Source organism: Neolamprologus multifasciatus, chromosome 14 (genome assembly GCF_963576455.1).
Source record: "Neolamprologus multifasciatus chromosome 14, fNeoMul1.2, whole genome shotgun sequence".
In the NCBI taxonomy this organism is placed as follows: domain Eukaryota; kingdom Metazoa; phylum Chordata; class Actinopteri; order Cichliformes; family Cichlidae; genus Neolamprologus; species Neolamprologus multifasciatus.
This window is the reverse complement of record NC_140452.1, coordinates 26,284,418-26,306,751: the sequence shown is the minus strand read 5'-3', so window position 1 is coordinate 26,306,751 and position 22,334 is coordinate 26,284,418. Positions and strand designations below refer to the sequence as shown.

At 39.2% G+C, this 22,334-nt stretch overlaps 1 protein-coding gene across 2 annotated transcripts in view; it reads left to right on the top strand.

Annotated features, from left to right (window-relative positions):
- dscamb (Down syndrome cell adhesion molecule b) overlaps positions 1–22,334 on the top strand; it is a 136,065-nt gene that overhangs the window by 71,228 nt on the left and 42,503 nt on the right. For both annotated transcript variants that reach the window (XM_085131297.1, XM_085131298.1), the window contains exons 4-8: positions 14,920–15,066; positions 15,612–15,890; positions 16,951–17,226; positions 19,882–20,178; positions 21,175–21,447. In XM_085131297.1, coding sequence (XP_084987423.1) covers positions 14,920–15,066; positions 15,612–15,890; positions 16,951–17,226; positions 19,882–20,178; positions 21,175–21,447 — 1,272 coding nt within the window. The remainder of the gene's footprint in view (positions 1–14,919; positions 15,067–15,611; positions 15,891–16,950; positions 17,227–19,881; positions 20,179–21,174; positions 21,448–22,334) is intronic.

Sequence of the window (22,334 nt, the reverse complement as noted above, 5' to 3'; positions counted from 1 at the left end):
AAATAATTCACTATCAGATGTTGATTTTTAATGTTGCCAAAATGATTGTTAGTCGTGATGAATATCAGTTGTTGGTAGATCCCCTCAACTCTGCAAAGCATTTAAGGGTTGTTCACCATTTTTCTGCCCTCTAACTTTATAGTTTACAGTCGCTGCTGTTTTCTCCTCCATCAAGCACCTTGTTGGAGTTGGAGGAAGCCAAAAATTGAGCTAAAACAACTTAAGTGGGTTTAGTTTTAATTTTAAATAATCATGGTCTATGTACATTTCCTAGTATGTGGCACTGGAAATCTGTTGTTAGATAAAACAATATTCTTTATCTTAGGAAGCTCTTGGGAAGAGGCATTTTATTGGGAAGTCAGATGAGAAAACATGGGTTTCCCTGGGGTGAGAAGACGTTCAATGTGGACTATACAGAAAATAACTGATTAAAATTAGAAATGTCATTAAAGTGTTAGCCTAGTTTTAAAATAACTGCAATTACCATAAGCAATTTTCACAGCTCTATAGATATGGATTTAGCATCGCTAGTAGCTCAACAGTGAATTAAGTCTCTCTCTCAGCCGGTCCTGAATGGCGCTGGAATGGAATTCACAAATTAGTGTCGTCTGATGGAAATGTGCTAATTGCTGTTGTTAAGCTGCTGCAATAATTAGGTTATGATGGCAGACTGCTACACATGTTGCATGCGCATACACACACGCACCAAACAGCCCCCAAGCCAACATCCCCTCTCCAGCATGGTGGAAATAGAAGGCTAGATTTAATTACTCATTTTACAATCCATCTGTGAGTATAATTTTACAGACATGGAGCCCAACACAAAGAGCAACAGTTGACAACAGTTCCTCTTGCTGTGGTTTAAAGAAATCTTCTTTTTAACTACAATGCTCTGTGGTGTTGTAAGAGTACACTAGAGGTAAATGATGAGATTAGGCCGCAGGCCATTTGGCTGTGGCATCTACTAAGATGAAGCAGACAAAGCACAGAGGTAGAAAGATAAACATGGTGTAATATAAGCTGGGATCTTTTCCACAAATGAACATGAGCTTCATAGGAAAGGTTGTTTTTACAGATGAGGTCACTCTGTCCAACGTTGTGTCACCACAACTTTTCACCGTTTATTGCTGCCTGGCTTAGAGCAATGCTCAACGTGATACAGCAAGATTAATACAACGCACAATATGCAATGGACCAATTTTCTCTAAAATGAAATGATCCATTATCCTAAACTATCATGCAGAAAAACTTTGAGTGAGGGATAGTGTTCTCACAGGTTAACAGAGCACCGCCCTGGGAAAACAGACTAACGTCTGACATGTGGAACTCGAATGTTTGTCCAGAAAAATGTATTATAACAGATTTGATGTTTAAGAGAAAAAGAAGGTATCAGTTTGTAATTAAGTCTTTCTGAAACCAACACTTGGTCGTGCAGCAGGGTATAAGGAAGCGTTGATTACTGTGTAATTTGTTTACTTTAATTTGATTACTGTGTGTCTTATTAGCTTATTCCTTCTTTTTTGCTTTCTCATGAAACTGTTTGAGTTAGATACAGATATAGAGGCTGATTTTCAGAGTTCTTAGCCATAACTGGTGACCAGCTGGGGAATGTTTGACCATGTATGTTTGATTATAAGTCAGTCCATTTCATGTCTGCACAGCATGCACGCAGCAGTGCAGGTAAATAGTCATGTGGACATGTACTATTAGCTACATGCTAACATGTTATTAGCATGGAAGATCTTTACTCTGAAGTAAAGAGCTCCCATGTAGAACGAGGGGAGACCAGCAGGGAAAAATGTAAACAAAACACCTAATCAGACACTTTAAATCACCCTCACCCTGCTAAATGTGGAAAATTTAAAGAAGCTAGCAAAGTGGCTAAAGCTAATCACAGCAAGCCAAAAGATAGCTGCCTCAGTTATAACAGTGTAAAGATGATATTTCTTTTGTTATACAAATGTGTTACACTTGCTTTTGTTTGGTAAGGTGAAGTTGGGTGTATAAGTAATTTATTTTCAGTTAATTATGTGTTATATCTAATAATATAAGACTTTATTTTCACTTATTTAAGTTAAAGAACATCCTGTAACTTACCTGTAACTACAGTTTGGGGAGAAATTTTAAAGTTTAATTTAATTTAATGTAAAGATAAAACTTTGTTTTGAAGACCAGTTCATTTTTGATTGTATATGCTGTCAGAGAAAAACTCGAATCGTCATTTCTCATTAGCACATCACACTTACGAAATATCAGGAATCCAAATCAGCCAAGAAAATTACAATTGATGCATCTCTAGCTAGGAATATTTATTTGATACCTGGTTTAAAGATCAGTGATATTAAATGAAAATTCCATCACATATTACAGTAGAGCATTATGAAGCAGGCGAACTGAAAAACACGACTCATTTTGTACTTGTGGTTATTGTCTCTGGAAAAGACTGGTAAATATGTCTATTTTCCTTCATTGCTGAAATATCTCCTTAAACCTGCTGCTGTCCTGACATTCTTCAATACACAGACTTGCTTATAAACCTGCTGTTTAATAGCTCTGGGCTTCAACAGCGATTACTGGATCGCTAACATCATCAAAGACATCAGCACCCACCAGACTCTTTAACCTTGGAGACCTGACTCTCTTTTTCAGCAGTTTCTGTGATATGTGTCTGCCTAAGTGTATGCTGGTAGCCTAGCTCAGCAAGGTGCTATACATTAATGTAGAATTAATTCACTCCCCATGCATTCTTGTACAAAGGTGCCCACCTGTCACAAACCAGTTCTTGCGCCATCACTGTAATATAATACTATACTGTATGTGGCTTTGGACTTTAAATAAGTACATTTCCTGTAGTAATACTGAAACAGTAACAGTTTTCTTTGTGACTGAATGTGTTTAAATAATCACACAGTCCTTCAGCCAGTCGACACAAATTAGTGCCCTATTTGGTTTATGTGGGGTTTTATTTTGTTTTTGTACTGATTTTACATTCATTTTCCTATTTTGTTAAGTTTAAGAGAATACGTTTGGGGGGGATTAAATGCATTTTTTTCATAATGGAAAGCACATGTTAAAAGGCAAACTTTTCACATCTGCAACAAGTTTCTTAAATGTGTCCTGCTCCAGCAACATTTCCAGGAGAGCACTTTTGCCTACAGTTTGCATTTCAGATATTGAGGTACTCACGTTAAACTCTTTGTCTAACCTGTACTTTGTAAAATGACACTAAAAGGGTACCCACGGTGTGAAGCTTGGTCCTGAATAAGTATCTGCATCTTAGGAGTTGAGAGTAAGAATGTGACTTTTTACAAACAAAAAAATTGAGTAGGATAGTAGGAACGTCTGTGGTCACTGATGGTTACTACTTGTGGTAGTTAGTGCCCGGTAAAGCACACTAGTCTGGTGACAGTTGTAGTCTTTAAAGAGCAGTGTTGGGCAAGTTACTTTGAAAAAGTAATTAATTATAGTTACTAGTAACTTCTTTGAAAAAGTAACTGAGTTAGTAACTGAGTTACAATATTCTAAAAGTAATTAATTACTTGAAAAGTAACTATTGCGTTACTTTAAAAAAATGTTTAAACCTCTGGGGTCCAGGGTATAATTGGCCATTTTTAACTACTTTTGATTTTCCCTCCACATTTCACCTTTAAAAACACCTTTAAATACCTTGTTTGGTATCATTCTTTTCAGCACAACCTCACGTGTCTGAATTTACAGTTATGTTTTCATTTTGACATACTGTAATTAACACAATTGATCTAAAATCAGACAAAAAACATAAAATATGAGTAGAATTCTTTACTGTAACAAACAACCACAAACATGTTTAATGAATCATATTGCATAACTTTAAATGCAAATATAAATTGTCAATTTTAAAATCCTATGCACAAGTTTTGCAAAGAACAAAATTATTTGCATCCATTTACCTTTTTACCTTGATTTTTTAAATAACCATTCAAACTAGGGCAGCACAGTGGCACGGTGGTTAGCACTGTTGCCACACAGCAAGAAGGTCCTGAGTTCAATTCCACCATCAGGCCGGGGTCTTTCTGTGTGGAATTTGCATGTTCTCCCCGTGTTTGCGTGGGTTCCCTCCGGGTACTCCGGCTTCCTCCCACCGTCCAAAGACATGCAGCTTGTGGAGATAGGTTAATTGGATAATCCAAATTGTCACTAGGTGTGAATGTGCGAATGAATATGAGTGCATTGAACATGAATGTCTGTCCCTGTGTGTTGGCCCTGCGACAGACTGGCGATCTGTCCAGGCCTCTCGCAGGTGACTATGACAGCTGGGATAGCGCCCCCCGCGACCCTGAAAAGGATAAGCGGAAGCGGATGGATGCATTCAAACTATTTACAGAACAATCAGCTGTTCTGCATTCAATAAGATGCCACACAAATTATTTGTGCCACTCCAAAAAAAACCAAAAAACTGTCCACTATAAAGAAGAACATCACAGCCTGATACCTGCAGGTCTGACAGCAGCAGGTGTATCACTCCTGTTTTCTACCTGGAGACAGCAGTCGCCTCATTGTTCTGAGACACAACACAAAACTATCCACAACACTACACACTAACTACACAAGACAACACATTAACTACACACTCCAAACACGCTAAACGTCACAAATCTCTCACATCTCAAAACTCGCTCTCTCTCTTTTTCTACAGTCTCTCTCTCTCTCTCGCAGTCACTCGTTTTTCCTTTTTTTGCTCATAAGCAGAGAGTGCTTGCTAGCGCTGTCCTTAGACAGTAAACGTGACAAAACTAGGAAAATGCCGCGTATATATTGTTTATTATGACTCTGATTTTACGTGGCCTATCAACACAATTTAAAAACTAGTATATATCACCTTGTTGCTTTGTCTTTAAGTGGTCTTACCACGACTACTTTATTCTTCCTCAGTCAAACAGCAGCACACATGCGATTTTTTTGCCCCTTTAGCTCCAGGTGTGCCAAAAAGTGATCGTCTGCCAGAAAGTGATTGCCGTCCGCGGAAGCGCGCGCAGCTGCTTAAAGCTGTAGCGCCCAGATTACTTACAGCTACTTCCGTGCAACTGATATAAGATGTGGTAAGCTGAACACAGTTTCAGCCGTCTGTTTGTTGAAAAATAGTAACGGACCGTTAGTAACTGTAATGGCGTTGTAACGATAGGAATAGTAATTAGTTAAATTAATCGTTACTGAAAAAAAGTAACGCCGTTAGTAACGCCGTTAGTAACGCCGTTAGTAACGCCGTTACTTGTAACGCCGTTATTCCCATCACTGTTAAAAAGTAAACTGGAAATACATCACAGTGATGGATTTCATTACTTTTTAGTTCATGATCCACTTACCATTAAGTTACTCTCTCAGACCCCCACCCCCAAAAATTGAAAACAGAAAGAAAACCTTGAAATTGGACAATTGTTACCCCACAATGATTGGTGTGAAAAAAAGATGCTGAGTCACAAAGGCTGAGTCATACAGATTACAGCATCTGTGATACACAATAGCCTTATGAAATATCTCCAGCATAAAAGAAAAACCCGTTTGTGATTGCGTGGTAGAAATCTCTACATGGGCTTAAGAACTCTTCAGTCTAAAGGTAAAGTTTGTTGGTGCATTAAGAGGTTTGCAAGTTAAAATAAATAAAAGCTGTATAAAATGCAACACAGTAAACTAATCTTTTCTTTGAAAGTGTTACTACCATCAAATTCAAACTGAGCGTCTATTCCAGAAAAAGACCTGATTAGTCTTTTTTTATAGACTTTAAATGATTTGCAAATCACAGCCTTCTGTTTTCATTCATTTTTTATAAAGTGTCCTAACTCTTCTGGAAACAGGCTACAGCTTCTGCTCACTAGATATTCTGTCTACTAGCTGATACTGTACCTCACACTACAAAAGCAGTCTGACCAGTACCGAGACCTGAGCACCACGCTGAAACGGGGTGCATAAGAGTACATGATTTATTAAAGTGACATCCTTCACTCGTTCGGTTGTTTATTAAATATGAATTGTTCGTCTTGTGACAGTTGGATATTTTTTGCATGAATTATGATGCGCAAATTATTCATGATAAATGAAAAGCCATGTTAAATTCACAACAATGTTGGTATGACACTAAAAGTCACTGCATTTCACTCTGTAAATGTCTTCAATTTGGAGATATTTTTTTCAAAAACTAAAGAAAAATGATAACATATAGTATTTTAGTGTTATTGCACCCACATTAGCTTTTAATGATGTTAACGGTGTTTTGTTGTAGCTGCAACACTAGATGCAGAAAATATACATTGTGACACTTTGGCACATTTCTTGTTAATGTTTCGGTGTATGAGTTATTCTTTTGGCACATGATTGATATAATTATTCGTATTTATTCTATGAATGATCTGATAAAAAATACATGATTTTATTCTCAAATATTATTCCAAACATGCAAAACAAATGTTCACCTCTTAATGGACGTTTAGCAATTTAAATATGTAAAAGCTTTTGTAGGTCAGTGTCTTGGTAAAGGTAGGTGTTTTCTTGATGTGGGCGTTTGAGACTGCAGGTTTCATTGCAGTGTTCTGACACAGCCAGCCACTGTTTTAGCATTCAGCACACAGAGGGAGAGCCAGGAGAGGAGGAGAAAGAGAGAGACCAAGCGCTAGAGAGTGAAGAAGCAGGAGAGGAAGTAGAATGAGCCAGACAGGAACACAGAGGTTTTTGAGGCTGAATAAGAGACAGAGAGTCTCTTAGTATTCCAGCTCTGATGCCAAAACTTTTGACTGAATCAAGGATGCTTTCTTCACTCGGGCTTCAATGGCAGCTCTGTCATTTACTTGTATTCCTTGAATCTTTTCACACTGCAGGTGCATCGAGAGAAAGACATTTTTATAGGTGACTTTTACAGGTGCTGAAGATTTGTCCTGATTTTAGTGTTAGCTTCAGTATTTGCATTTGCTTTTCATCCACTGAAAGTCTGCATTCTTGCTTCCCCCCCTCCCCCCCCCCCCGCCCCCCAAACAATTGTTTTGAGCTGTTTGAGCAATTTTCTTCTGCCATGGAAAAAAAAACACCCCACACTGATTGGCCAGGTGATAGCACAATAAAAGCAACTTTATATTTTAACTGCTTCCTCATAAGAAATATGATGTAGCATTGATTTTTGTCTTCAGTTTTCCAGCCTTGAGACAAATCCACTGCACATCGTGTATTTTATAACTGTTTTCTTACCTCTTAGACTTTTATTCAAAAACCCATTTTCTTTGTTTTCCCCCACCATTACACACTGCCTACTTAACCGCAAGTTTTAAGGTTGACTTTTGTTTTGCTGTGACTCATTAGACATTCAAACTAGCCATACGTACATGTTTGCATGAGATTAAGTGCCTTAAATCATTGCAATGCATTGCATTTGGTGACTTTGAGCAACTGCAGTCATGAAAAACATGAACAAAAAGTCTGGCAATGCAAAGTAGTCCCAAAAGTCAAACTTTTCTTAACTTTTGTGCAATTAAAGCAAGTACCAATAATACAAAATAATACTGTTTATTGAGATATGCCATCCGGACGCTCGAATGTCCACTAGTGGCCAGCTGTCAGCAAACCATTTCCTGTGTGTGGCCTTCGGTTTGGATGACATAATGTTAGAAATATAGACTAGATGATGCCAAGAACTTGGTGAGATGAATATGAAGTAAATGCGAGTGACCACAACTGGAGACTAGTAGGTCTGCGGGCGGCCAACAATCAGCTTCAACGCGACCCATGACAAGCAAGACTCTACAGGTGTGGAGGCGGCTTTATCCATGTATCTATCCCCATGGTTACCATGACTTACAAAGATTGACTGTTATCTGAACAGTTCAGAAACAGCAAACAAACTTGGTAGTAGTTATGCTGTTTTAGTTGCTCTCAAAACTAGTGTTGAAAATGTTCATTTTTTCAGTATTTTTAAACTGGGTTTTTTGGAGACCTGGAATGTAAATGTGCAGTGTTAGAGTTTTTTCATTTTCAAAAACACAATCCAGCGGGCTACATACTTATGATTGATCGTTTCTATCCTCTATCGTGCTAGTATCATTCCTATACCAATACCAGCGTTGGTATGGATACTATCGATCCTTGGAGCGAGCTACCCATCTCTAACACAAACCACAAGCACCATAGGGATCAGTTGGAACTCAACATATTTTCCATATTGACCATAATAGACTGGTAATTTAGTCAGCAGCAGGATTTGAAGGTCAGCTTTCTCACCCAACCCACACAAAGCAGTAACCGGACAAATGCATCACAGTTTGTGTTAACTGAATGTACGGTTAGGATAGTGGGGTTTTTTTTTTTTGTTGTTTTTACACTTCACTTTTGGTTGAGCTCAGTGAATTACGCCTCACTACACACTATACCTCCAGAGGACTAATTCACTTAATTCCTTTCACTTCCACCAGATTATGCAGCTTGTAGTAACCCACATAACTCTTGCTGCAATGTACTTACTGCTACTCCTCACAGTAGAGGAGCCTATTTGGTGTCATATGCACAATATATGAATCATGATTACTGTTTGTCCCTTTTCAGGTAACATACATTTCTTCTTATTCTCATATTCAGTTTCATTTGAGGGTTTCAGTTTAGTTTAGTGAATCTGTAACAGTTTCCAAGCACGGCTGTTATACAGTTCATTAGTAGCCAGATAGTCCGAGAAGCAGATTAACAACAAATATTTTCCTGGTTTCCTGCAGGATGGTCACAGCACTGATTTCAGTTTCTCTTTGTATAGCCGTGCTGCCCCGAGGAGCTCTGCGGTGGAAAGTTCAGTCCTGCGGTCTGACCTCAATCAGCTTAGATTAAAGCTCTGATCCAACGTCTGGCCCCCCTGCGACTTGTTTCCCGATGCAGCATAACCCCGACTCTGAAATTAGTCTCAGAATGCAACTCTCGCTTCTCACCACCGCTGGAGTCAATGCATTATATTCGCCGTAATATTTTTCTGTTGCAGTGGCACAAGATTGTACCACAGTATCTGCTCTAAGAAACAAAGTAAAGGAGAGAGGAGCGTTTGACTGCATCTCTTCGAACACGTGTGGCACACTGTAAGGCTTTGATGAGACAGATGTTTTAATTTTAATTTAATGTCTGAAAAGTGACACAGGAGAGTTGAAGTGGGCCATGAAGGTACCACACAGACCCAGAACATTCATAAGCTCATTTATCATCTCCGCGTCTCTGCTGACCCGACTAGAACTGGGTCCCTCCTCGCTGTGTCTGACTCACAGTTTACTCAGAGCCGGTCCCACCTTCCTCTTTAAACAATAACAACACTGACTCACCGGCGCAACCTTTATGGAAGCGAACACCCTTTACTAAACATTTTTAACCTTTTACACTCAAGCAGCGTCATATACATAATGTAGTATCAACGTCAGTGCGACATTAGCAGGGTTTTATTGGCAGCATGTCGGTTATCTCAGCCACTTCCGTTCACACTGGTCCGCTGATGTTGATTGGCGCGTGAAAACGCTGGTGGCTTGTCACTGAAATGCAGATTGTCAGCTAAGATCTGACCGACTTGGCTCTCATTTAAATCGCAGCAACTTCAGAGCGTCTGTTGGCAGCGAGGATGCTGTGACACTAGTTCATCTGTACGTCGAGGCTTATTTAGCCTGCTGAGAGTGAGAGCCCGCTGTTCCTATTAGATTCTGTCTCTGGCAAAGTGGGGATGATTAGATAAAGTGTGTCTGGTGGAGTGGAGCTCTTTTTACTTTACAGTAGCAGTGCCTGCAAATGAATGGAGAGAAAGACTCCACTCTCTGACAATAACACCCAAATCTCCACCGAATTTTTTTTAATGCATCTTGCAGCCGAGGCCTTGGTCGCTCTCGCTCAATTAACCCATAGCAGTTTATGTGCTATACACTACGTCTTCACCAGTTTACAATTTTCATATTTAACTTTTAAACTGACGTAATTTCTTGCTGATGTTGAACAGAAATTACTCCTAAAAGGCAACGCTGCGAGTGAATTAAAGAGGAGCGTGTTGTGGAGAAGAAATACAATACAGTGCAGTACAATTCAATACAATAGCTCTCATTCTGAATCCCCTCCCTACTGTAGTGTCCCCTTCATTCTGTCATAACACAATAACTGAGCTCTGACGTCTTAAAAGGCATTGCAGGAGCATAGAGGTGCTTGAAGAGAAAATTGCAGCAGCTCACAGCGGCTGGAGTGAAATACCATTTTGCCTTACTCAAGATGGATTCCACAGTGAGATTTCAGACGACCAGTACAGAATCAAAATGGAGAAGCCAGAAGGGAGGAGAGGGAAAAAGGGAAGGAGGCAGTGTGTGTGTGTGTGTGTGTAGTGGACAGCTTTGGAGGAGATGTTTGAATTGAGTTTTTGCTGCTGCATTGTTGTAATATGGTTTCTAGGATTTTACAAGTACACTCTTACATATATTTTCATTAAAAGCAGCCAACAAAAAGTGATCAGTATGTGAAGTAAAGGTACACACATCAGATAAATGAGAACTGCCTCTGCCGCTACAGCTGCGTACAAAACCAGTGAAAATGTAGCTGAAAAGAGAAGGCAATGATGAAAAACAGCGTTGTTTTTCTCGCATCTGGCCTCCTCGACCTCTGAGAAGATTTCCTTTTACCAATTGTCTTGCTCGCTGGCGTGCACGCATGGCTGCCGGCATCCGCACACACACACAGTCACACCCTCTCTCGCTCTCTTTATAGATTCCACTTGCTGGTTGCCCATCTAACAGCCCTGTATGTAAAACCCGCGAAACCCCTTCAGGACATCAAATCCGTGGAATCTGTTGTCGGTTCTATCTAGGTCAATGCTTACAATAGCTGAGCAGTTTTGTTTCTCTTCTCTCGCCTCTCTCTGTATTCCTCCTGTTTGCTTTTACCCCACAAGGTTGATTTTCCTCTGCCTGTGCAAACATCTAAAATGCATATAAGATGTAAGCATATTAAGCACGCTTTGCTTCCTTCATAGATATTAGTCTCCGGTGGAATATTAAAACATGTAGCGGTTTGATGTTAGCATTAGTGTATAATCTAAGATTAGGTTAAGTTCGCTCACCACCTCCCCACTCAGTGTTTTTGTAGTTAATTGGTTCTGTCTGGTAACACTGTAGCTCATCGTGGCGCTGCGGCCAACCACTGCACCAAATGTAGGAGAGAGATCGGGATTACATTGTGACATACATTTTTTCTTTCTATAATTTTCTCTGATTTTCTGGGGGATGTTGTTAGGCGAGGGACGTCACATCTAATTTACAAACCTACATAGGAAAAATAAACCTTTGCACCTACTCGGATTTTGAAATCTGTTTGGACATTTTGACCTAAACACAATAATAAATATTAAAATTCTTCACTCAAGAACTATTTTTTAAAAAAAGAAAAAACATTACAGTCCTTAGTTTTTTGGTTTGTTTGTTCTTTTTATTGATTTTTTTTAAAGGACATTAATATTATATATAATATATAATATAGTTAATAGGATGTTAAGTCTCTGTTTAACAATAGAATACCCACAGCTCCTCCCTTTCAGTTTATATGAGTTAACCACTGCTGGTCTCCTTTAGATATCATATGTAATGCTAATTAAATATGCAGAGAAATGTTTCGCTAATAAAAGCAGTCAAATGCATTCAGGAAATAATGCAAAACATATATTAAAAATGAAAAAACGTACAGTAGGCCTTAAGAAAAGTAAGTTGTTATATTTTTCTGTCTTCTAATTTGTTTTTACTTTTATCTCATTCATTTTTTAAGTTGTTTAAATGTTTAGTTTTCTTAAGGTTTTATTAGTTTAAGTGTTAGTTTGTCTTTTCAATCATCATTGTATGGGCATACCATCTTTAAAGGTCTTGTTTTTATTTTAGTTAACAACATATTTTTTAATGTCTAATTTTAGTTTTTAGTTTAGTTTCAGTTGACACTACTCAGCTTGAATCAGAGTAATCCAGACTTAAACCACTTGGTGTAATTGGAGGTTTCTCTTCCTTTTGATAATGATGGAAGAATGTATTATGGCTTGTACATTCATATCCAAGCCACTGACTTTCATTTTTTTCTGATGCAGTTTATCTGTCAATCTATGTTTTTCTTGTGAGGGATGTTGCTGCACATGAACGTGGTGCTTATTTTCAACCAAACTACACATACAGGGGGAAAAAAAACAAACTTCCTTGAGGAAAAAATCCCTCATGAAACATGTCACTCTTAAAAATAGCTGCACATTAACATATTATAACCTTGTTATTGTCGAAATCTTGCTTCACAAGCAGATAGCCAAATATTTGCACAGTCAGGTGATGACACAGAGTACACACTCCAGGCCATAAACGCTCCGGCACATTCAGTGACAAATAAATTCCAGTGCACAACCATGTTTTTGAGTATGCACTGTTGGTTATCTTGTCCACAATGTCCTCTTAGCATGATTTTCTTTTTCAATTCGTTTACCACCACTCTACATGTGTCAACTTTTAGCTTTTTTCTGTTGTTTTATTGGTTTAGCAGGGGTTTACATCTAGTGCAGAATCCTCTGAGTTTCTTGTCATGAAGTTGTTATTTGATCTTTAACTAGGAAACATGTGCTTACATCTGCGTCCTGGAGAGAATGCTTTACCTGCTGTACGGTGGTGGAGGGACTTCTCTTTACCATGCAAATGATTTAGCTGTCAGAAGACTTCTGCTGAGCCCATTATCTGTTTTTATCTGTGCAAAGTTCCTTTTGTGTTTTTGAATGAAATGTTGATGTTAGCTAACCAAGTGCCTTTGGTATTTAATCCCACTGTTTCAATTAATTTTTAAAAATCTTTTTACTAGTCATACACACAGCGTCATTACAGTCAGCAGTAACTGACAGCTCTCAATGAAACAGGCTTTGAGGTTGGTTTGAGCTTTTTTGTGGTACAACTAACAGGCAAACAAACAGCAGCTGACCAGAAACCTTTGCTCTTTGAATATCTTCTATCATCTGCAGTATAGAATTTGATTAAAAGTTGTAAAGAATCTGGAGAAAACCCAAAAGTCAAGTCTTCAATGCCGCATTGCATTAAAACAGTCATGAGTCTTCCAGAAAGTTCACGGTGCCATTCGGAAAAGCAGGTTAGAAGTCTGTCTGAAAATGAGCTGTGAGTGAACAGAAACGCTGGCCTCCTCTTTGGGCCACAGTTAATTTAAAATGGACTGAGCCAATGGGGAGTGCTGTTACTGGTCAGAAAAATCAAAATTAGTTTTGGGAAACATAGTTGTCATGTCACCCAGACAGAGGAGAGGGACGATTCTGCTTGTTATCAGCATTCAGTCCAGAAGCCTGCATCTCTAATGGTGTTAGTGTGAATTAGTTCTTGTTAAATTGGCAGCTTGAACATCTGGAAAAGGCAGCATCAATCTTGAAATATACATACAGGTTTTAGAGCAACAAATGCTCCCATCCAGATGACGTTCTGGATGGGAGCATTTGGGAGAAGGCCTTGCATATTTCAGTAAGACAATGCTAAATCACAGCTGAACTGCACTGTCTGCAGTCCAGGCAGTCACCATTTGAAACTGTCTGGAGCATCATGAAATTAAAAATACAACAAAGAAGACCCAGGACTGTTCAGCAGCTAGAATCCTCTATCAAACAACATTCCCATCTCCCATTGGTCCAGCAGGTGGACTCCTCATTTGCCAGAAGTTTATGAACTGTTGATGCTGCACAGTTGTAAACACGGCTCTGTCCCAACTTTCTATACACGTGGCTGCCATCAAATTTAAAATGAGCACATCATTTTCCCTAAAATTGTGCACTGACTCCATTTAAAGATTTGATATATTTTATATGCTCTACTGTGAATAAAATATGGGTTGTGTAAGATTTTCAAAGAATTGCATTTTGTTTTATTTTTTTATTTTATTTCTTCTTGTATACACAGCATTCCTACTTTTTAAGAATTGAGATTGTACTTTTAAAACCACTGCAATTTGTGCACCATGGGGAATTTTATAAATTCATTTTTTGTGCAGTAATATCAAGTATATGTTCAAATTAAAGCTTGATCTGGCTAACAAACAAAAATGCCAAATACTTTTTTTTGGACTCTAAGTATAGCTTATAGTTCTATTTGGGTTCACTTTATATCTTATATTTATGTAGAGGGGAAAAAAAAGTAGACTAGAGTGCCAAAAAAGATTTAAAAAAATCGAACGGGTACTGCTGCAGCTTTGCAACCCCGTGATGGCACAGTACGATATGTTTCTTCTCGACCCGGTCGTCATCACCTATTGCTGTTGTAGGACTCTCTCTAGCCCGAGAGGCTTCCTGTGCTATCTCTGTCGTAGCATACCCACCACTGCACAGAGAAGACAATATCCTGTAAATTGCTTTTTCAATCAGTTTTGACGTCAATCTGCTCCCATGGGACTGTGGGCATCCACGTGATGGCTGTGAGGAAGGTTTCTTTCCTTATGGATGGTGACAACCCCACTCAACCTCGTTTGATCTGCAGAATTAACATAATATTACCGTACTTACAGAACTGCCTGTGACAGCATAAGAGGGATTGGTTTTCTGTAACAGACTATGGCGCCAGTGAGGCTACTGCAACAGCACAAAGACAAGACAATAAAAGCTGTTAAAGGTTAAGGACTTGTATAATAAACACAATATGTGGACTGAGTTTTTAATTTGTATATTTTGTACATGATTAATTCAATATTTTTAGCAGTTACAGCATCATTTAAGATGATATTTCTTGTGGTGTGTATTTATATGTGACATCTGTGACATTAGAAATTCATTAGCACCCTATGGAGGAAGAGAGAAAATCTCTCAGTGGTGCTGGAGTGAATGCATTTTCTATATATTGTAAAAGCTGTTGTGATGCTATAAGACAACCACACAACTGCTTTCTTTCTTATCTTCTCCAGGACAAAGATATCTCATCACATCCACGGGAGCCTTGTATATTTTGGACGTCCTGCCTGAGGATGGCCTGAATAACTATCGCTGCACCACGCGTCACCGCTACACCGGTGAAACTCGCCAGAGCAACAGTGCACGTCTCATTGTGTCGGGTCAGTACTGCATTTAAAGATAACACTTAGTCAGAAGTTACAAATATATATGCGCTTTTCATATTTGATACTGGGATCATCCCTACATTAACAATTTAGAGTTGGGTTGGGCATTTTAAAATGTCATAAGATAAAGAAGCTGCATCTCCACATATGGTGTGTTGCAGACAAAACTGAGTTATGCAGTGACCTATTCTGTCTTTTTCATCGTCATTGTGTCAGATGTTAGATAAAAGTAAACAAACCAGGAGGTATCAGCAAAGAGCCTCTTATAAAATTGCAGTAGAGTTTGATAAAAAGACGTCATTTAGCATGAAATGCACATTTATATTCTTCATTTATTTAGTATGTCTGAATTCGGTTGTAGGAGACAGTGAAACTGCGGTAAATTACAGAAGCAAGTCTCTTTCTCTCTTTTCCACCACGTAACAAAATATACAGTATGTAGAACTGAATGTTGACCCGAAGAATCAATATTGGATTAGACTGTCGAGCGGCTGGCAACGCTCACCACTAATTAACACTAAATTCTCTGCTCCTTCCAGACCCCACCAATGCTGAGCCAGTCATCTTGGATGGCTTTGACCACCGAGAGGTGATGATTAATCATCGGGTGGAGCTGCCCTGCAAGGCTTCAGGCTACCCAATGCCCAAATACCGCTGGCTGAAGGACAACAGCCCCTTGGAGCTCGACAGTCGCATTCACCAGACAACCTCGGGGTTGCTGATAGAGAGCACACAGCCCAGTGACTCGGGAACATATGTCTGTGAGGTGTGGAACAGCTATGGCACTGCGGAGGTCATGGGTCGCCTGTATGTCAAACGTAAGTGCTTTATAAAATTCAGGGGTTCTTCTATGTTGTGGGTAGCTGAAACTGCTGTATTAGAGTAATGAAGTGAAATGAGTGGGAAAAAAAATAGCCTTGGCACTTGTTCGAGAGTGGATGGTTAGTTTGGTTCATATGAGTAAAATGAACATATAAACTAAACAAGAATTACTCAGAGCACATACCTCCACCGAGGCAGCTCACTCTCTGGGCAGTATTTACTTGTAAGAATATACCATTATATTTTGTATATATTAATTTTCTTTTTTTTGCTCTTTTTAAATGTACTTTGTAGACTAGAATCCACATATATGATTCCCTGTATGCTTATATGTTGTCAATACAAGCAATGTCAGTAAGAAACATAGATTTAAATAGCGCTACATAGCCTTCAGAGGAATCTGCTGACCTTGAAGGAGGTCAGAGGTCAAATGCGACATGATTTTAAATTGTTCTTTCTTTATAGAACTTTCTACATGCTGACAACACACACCACATTAGTAACATTTATAGTTTCTAAGGTATGAGGCTTTTTGTCAGTTTTCAATAATAAATCATTGAGTTGACCTTGAAGACATCGGTGGATGTAAGCTGAATTTTAAAGGATTGTTAACATGACCCCACTCTACACCCTACAAAGTTTTATCAGAATTCATTTAAAACTTTTTCACCTTGGTGTTTACAGACAAACGAATGGCACACACACAGGCAAACGCTACCAAAAACATAACTTCCTTGTTGGAGGTAATTAAGGATTATGAAGCTACAACAGTAAATATGTGTGTGTGAGATTGAAATGATTTGCCAGTAACTGACTCCTGCACCAGCAGCACCACTGGGGGCTGTGTTTAGTGATAGCAAGTGACGCCCTGCTTGTTTTGTTTGATCCAGTGATGTACTGCATTGATGAGAATCAAATGTTAGCGCTAGCATTCTTAATGATTAAGAATAAATATTGAACTTGGACAAATATAATGATAATCATACTGTACCTCATTATTATATTTACTACCCATATTTTCTTTCTTAAACATCTCTTTGATTTCTGTGTCCACAGAACCCTTGAAAGTAGTGGTCAGCCCTCGAAAGGTGAAGGGCAGCGTGGGTAGCAAGGTGTCTCTGTCCTGTAGCGTGAGCGGCTCAGATGAATACGAGCTGTCATGGTATCGCAACGGAGAGATCATCTACCCTGGCAACAATGTTCGCTTCATTGGGCTAAACCGGGAGAACCTCATGATGGAAGGAATGTCGAAAAGTGACGGCGGGGCTTACCAGTGCTTCGCCAGGAAGGGCAAGATGTCTGCACAGGACTTTGTTCAGGTTATCCTTGAAGGTAAAATGGCATCACTGGTGCAAAGGTATCCAAACACACAAATACTGACCAAAACGCTACACAGTAGCAGCTTTCCTATACATATTCAGTGAGTTAGCACAAACAGATTCAGGCCTTGAAGATCAATAGGGTTTATGTGTTAATGGCATGCTGCTGCGATTCTCTGCCACCACTAGAATGATTGCCCCACACTTCACAAACACATACAAAAATACATGCACACACTCTTTAATCCATTAGCTTACCTTGGAAGCGTTGCTTAGGCAACTGTCTCCTGTGGCCAGGGAGCTGTAAAAAGAAGATATTGATAATCTATAATCATGTGGAATACACCTAGATTATCAGAGAGCAGCAGCAGCAGCAGCAGGCAGACACAGACATTTGAAAAGCCGACAACTCTCTGTGTCTGGTAGAAAAGCTCATGGATCTATGTTCTTAATGAAAAAATGGCAAAGTCTTCTCAGAAAGACATGATTTTTTTCCTTTCCATTTGCTGCTTTCTATCACTGTTTTATTAACAAAAACGTTTTCTTCTAGAGAAAAAAAAGATTTGTCTCCAACAACAAATGTATACTGCGTCTGGATATTACAAAGAGTAGGATGTAGACAATAAGATAAGACAAGATAAGATAACCTTTATTAGTCCCACATGTGGGAAATTTGTTTTGTCACAGCAGGAAGTGGACAGTGCAAAAGTTATGAAGCAAAAATTAGAATACAATAAGAATAAATACAGTACACAACTGTACAGAATAGAATAAATAAAATACTATATACAGTAGAATAAAATAGAATAAAATATACAATAAGAAAAAAATAGAATACAAATGCTATATACAACTGAGTAAAAATACAACGATGCCAGAAAAGATTATTGCACATTAGTGTTATTGCACATTTGTGGATGTGTTTGATCAGTCTTTGTTGTGGAGTCTGACAGCAGTGGGGAGGAAAGAGCTGCGAAATCTCTCCGTCCCACACCCAATACAGGATATAAATGGTTTTTTTTAAAATAATGAGTAAATGACAGAAAAAAATTTACCTGTTTTTTATGCAGGATTTCAGTAGAAGCTGTATCAGATGAACAAAGATTTTACATCACTTGCCCGAAAGTGGAAAAATGTGTAATTACCGACTGGTTAGTGAGTGGCACCTGGAGGTTGCTGGCAGTCACTTGGTGAAATTGATCACAAAGTGTGCTGTGCCACAAAGCCATCTTTATGATTGCCTTGATTTTTAGAAGATTGCTGCAGTTACCAGGAGTTTGCAAGAAAGATGTGGATTGCCAGCTACCAGCCAAGTGCTAACAAAATTTGCATCCAGATTTCAAAAGCCGTAACTTTTGCACGGAAGGCAAACTATTTATGTTTTTTTTCTCACTTTCCAGTTTTGCCACCACTCAGAGAGTAGCTTGTAGACATGCTGGCATGATCAACACCCGAGAGGGGTGCTAGCTATTTTGGTAGCTAGCAGACTAGCTTTGCTAGTCAGTGGGGAGCACACAACTGAGCACACTGGGGCTTTATTTGCTCGCCCTACATTGTCACCATTCTTATTGTTATAGGTGGACAGGTTAACACCATGTGGTTAGCAATCACATGTCTGCAAAACCCCAATAGGCACATTAGCATATTGGATTCATTACACAGCTGGTGCAACAGAGTTCAGTGATATTTAGGAGCTTCCCTTTGTGTCTCAAAGCGCTAGTTGAAAATCACTCGACATTTTGATGTTCATTCAAATAATTTTTCAAATCTATATATATGTATTTCTCACGGCCATTTTAGTGAATAGTGAGAAAGGAATCAAACTGGCTCACTGTGATTTGTGCCCAACACAAACTCACTGGCTCGGCTAATTAGTCAGCACAAATGTTTAATTTGAGTGGTATGTGAGATCAGTAATCATCCTGTTTCTGCCTGGGAATTGTTTAAAGTCTAGCATTTCTTCCCCACTCTCCCACACTTGGAGTCAGCCTTTTTACGTATGCCTTATCGCCGTTGTTTGATGAACTATGAAACACATAAGTGAAGCTGTTATTGTGTCCAAAACTACCGAGATTATAAAATGAGATATCAGCAGGTATATTCAGTCTTTAAACAGTTGCCCTTTAAACTACTAAAATATATTGAAGACAGGTGTGTCACGGTGACCTAACATTCACGATTTCATCTGTGACTGGTTTGAATCCTGTCAGGGATCGACATTATAACGCATTTCCTTTTCCCTTTTTCCACATGCGCACGTTTCAGCTTTGTTTGTCAATCCTGTAAAGCCTGATTCATGAGTTTTTAAAAAACTAAATAGCAATTTGCATACATGAATCTCCATTTGTTCAGTCATTTTTGCTACATCTGGCGTTTTTGTTATTTATTAGTCACAGTAGTATTGCGTGTGTCTGATTGTAGACATTAGGTTTTTCACACCGATGATGTCGAGGTCTCAAAATCTCATATTTTCTCACATATATTATCTCATATATATCAAATATGATACACTTGCCATTACAGGGTTAAAACAACAAACTACCCCCAAAATACATAATTTATGATGACATTATTCACTAAACCGCTCTCACTTTTAAACTTAGTACTTCTGTGTGACTTAGCCTTTTTTTTATTCACCACCACGTTCCACTTTTGCCTTCTGTCACAGATGGTACTCCGAAAATCTTGTCCTCCTTCAGTGAGAAGGTGGTGAACCCGAACGAGCCCGTCTTCCTGGTCTGCAACGTCAAGGGCACCCCGCCTCCGAGGTGCACCTGGTCGCTGGACGACGACCCCGTCATCAAAGACAGCCACCACCACCTGGGCCACTACGAGACCCACGAGGGCCACGTGGTCAGCCAGCTCAATGTCACGCACACCCAGGTGCAAGACGGCGGGGTGTATCGGTGCACGTGCAGCAACTCGGCCGGGGTCGTGTACCACCAGGCTCGAATAAACGTAAGAGGTGCTTGTCAAATCAGCTCCTCCAAGAACAAATACACATACCTGTCTGTCTCTCTATGTGTCTGTCTCTGTGTCGTATATGAGAGCTGCTTGTTGTTTGGATCTGGAATTTATCTGCAAAAAACTTGTTCTTAAAATTTGGTGTTTGTTTTTTTTCTTTTCTTTTTAATTTGAAATCTTTATTCACACTCGCATCTCCTTTTAAGTTGCTCTCCAGCGACTGATTTTGCCTCAGTTTTGTTTTCCTGTTACTGTCTCTTAATCCTAAACCACGTATACTTTTCTAAAATTGTTGCTTTGTAATTTTCTCTCCAAATTGTTACTGTGCTTTTCCAACACGCTTGCATTTTAGGTCAAATGAATTATGCTGGTTTGCTGCTCGTAAGCGTATCTGGATATGGTTTGTAAATAGCCAGAAGAAAAATGCATTTCTTCTGTTTGAATACATTTATCCCCCGGTGTGCTTGTGTTTGCGAGTCATGTGTGTCTGTGTGTATTTACTCAAGCAGCCAATTCGACTCTTCTCGATCAGATGCTAAAGCAATTACTCTGTTTCCATTTTATGAGATACAGAATGAGGCTCGGCATATATAACATTTGATGGGAAACAGAATGTATTACAGCCGAGTTATAAGCACGCGTAGTACAGTGTTATTTTAATGCTCCCTTTTCCTTCATATAGTTAGCACACTTTAATCTGCTTGTCATTTCACCGCCTTCTACTTAGAGTTCTGCCTTATTTCTTGTAGTTAAACAAAAGCTTAAAACAGCAGCTTCCTTTCCCTTCTCCTGTGAGTACTTGGTGCCTGGTAGGACTTGTGGAGCTGTGAGGGGAAACACTTTCATGTTGAAATCCTGAATACGTTTAACGAGTCACGAGTCTATTTGTAAAAACACCATAATAAAGCAAACCACACTCATTCACACTGTTGTTGTGATTTTCTGTGAATACCGCTGTCCTTAAAATCTTACATTTTTAATCTCTGTGCCTTTTTAGGCCGAGCCAGCATTCGTCCAATGAAAAACATCACCGCAATCGCTGGACGGGATGCCTTCGTTCACTGTCGCGTCATTGGCTACCCTTACTATTCCATAAAGTGGTACAAGAACTCTGCGCTGCTACCTTTCAACCACAGGCAGCGAGCGTTCGAGAACAACGGCACGCTGAAGCTTAGTAACGTGCAGCAGGTGGACGCCGGCGAGTATAATTGCAAGGTGATGGTTCAGCCCAACAAGATGGACTCCCAGAGCGTCCACGTCCGAGTGAGAGGTAAGTCCAATGAAACTGCAGCTCACCAAGTTGGCGTTGGCAACCTTGATGTGTTATTCGTACTCTGATTACTCTTTGACAAAAAGTCATTAGAAAGGTGCAGTACATCCGGAAAGTATTTACAGCACTTCACTTGTTTCACATTTTTTCATTATTCATTTTGTTATATTTTTAACAAAATTGCAAGAATTTCAAGGATGCAAGGATTCTTTTATAGTCATTCGCATCACATGTTTACATGAGGTGGATTGAAATTACGTGCACACAGTCCCAGAGCGAAAGAAACAGAATAAAAAGAAAATAGAATAACAAGTAATAAGTTATACCAGGGGTGGGCAATCTCAGTCCACGAGGGCCGGTGTCCTGCAGGTTTTACATCTCACCTTGGGTCAACACACCTGAATCACATGATTAGTTCATTACCAGGCCTCTGGAGAACTTCAGGACATGTTGAGGAGCTAATTTAGCCATTTAAATCAGCTGTGTTGGTTCGAGGACACATCTAAAACCTGCAGGGACACCGGCCGTCGTGGACTGAGATTGCCCACCCCTGAGTTATACAGATAAATAGAGTGCAACAACCTGAGTACCAGTATGGAGTAGATATAGAAATGTAGATATAAATAAGCAAACTCTTTTTAATTTTGTCTTTTTGGGGTATTGTGTGTTGAATTTTGAGGTGAATAATGAATTTAACCTGTTTTATATTAAGGCTGTAACATGAACAAAGTTAAGTGAATCACTGTGACTACTATCAGGATGCCCTGCATAAGAAATGAGAACGTTGATGCAGCTAAAAATACGTTGTATGTGCTTTATAATTTGTTATTTGTGACATACTGTTATTAAATCTATTTGGTTCCAGTTCTGTGATTATTAGTGCATAG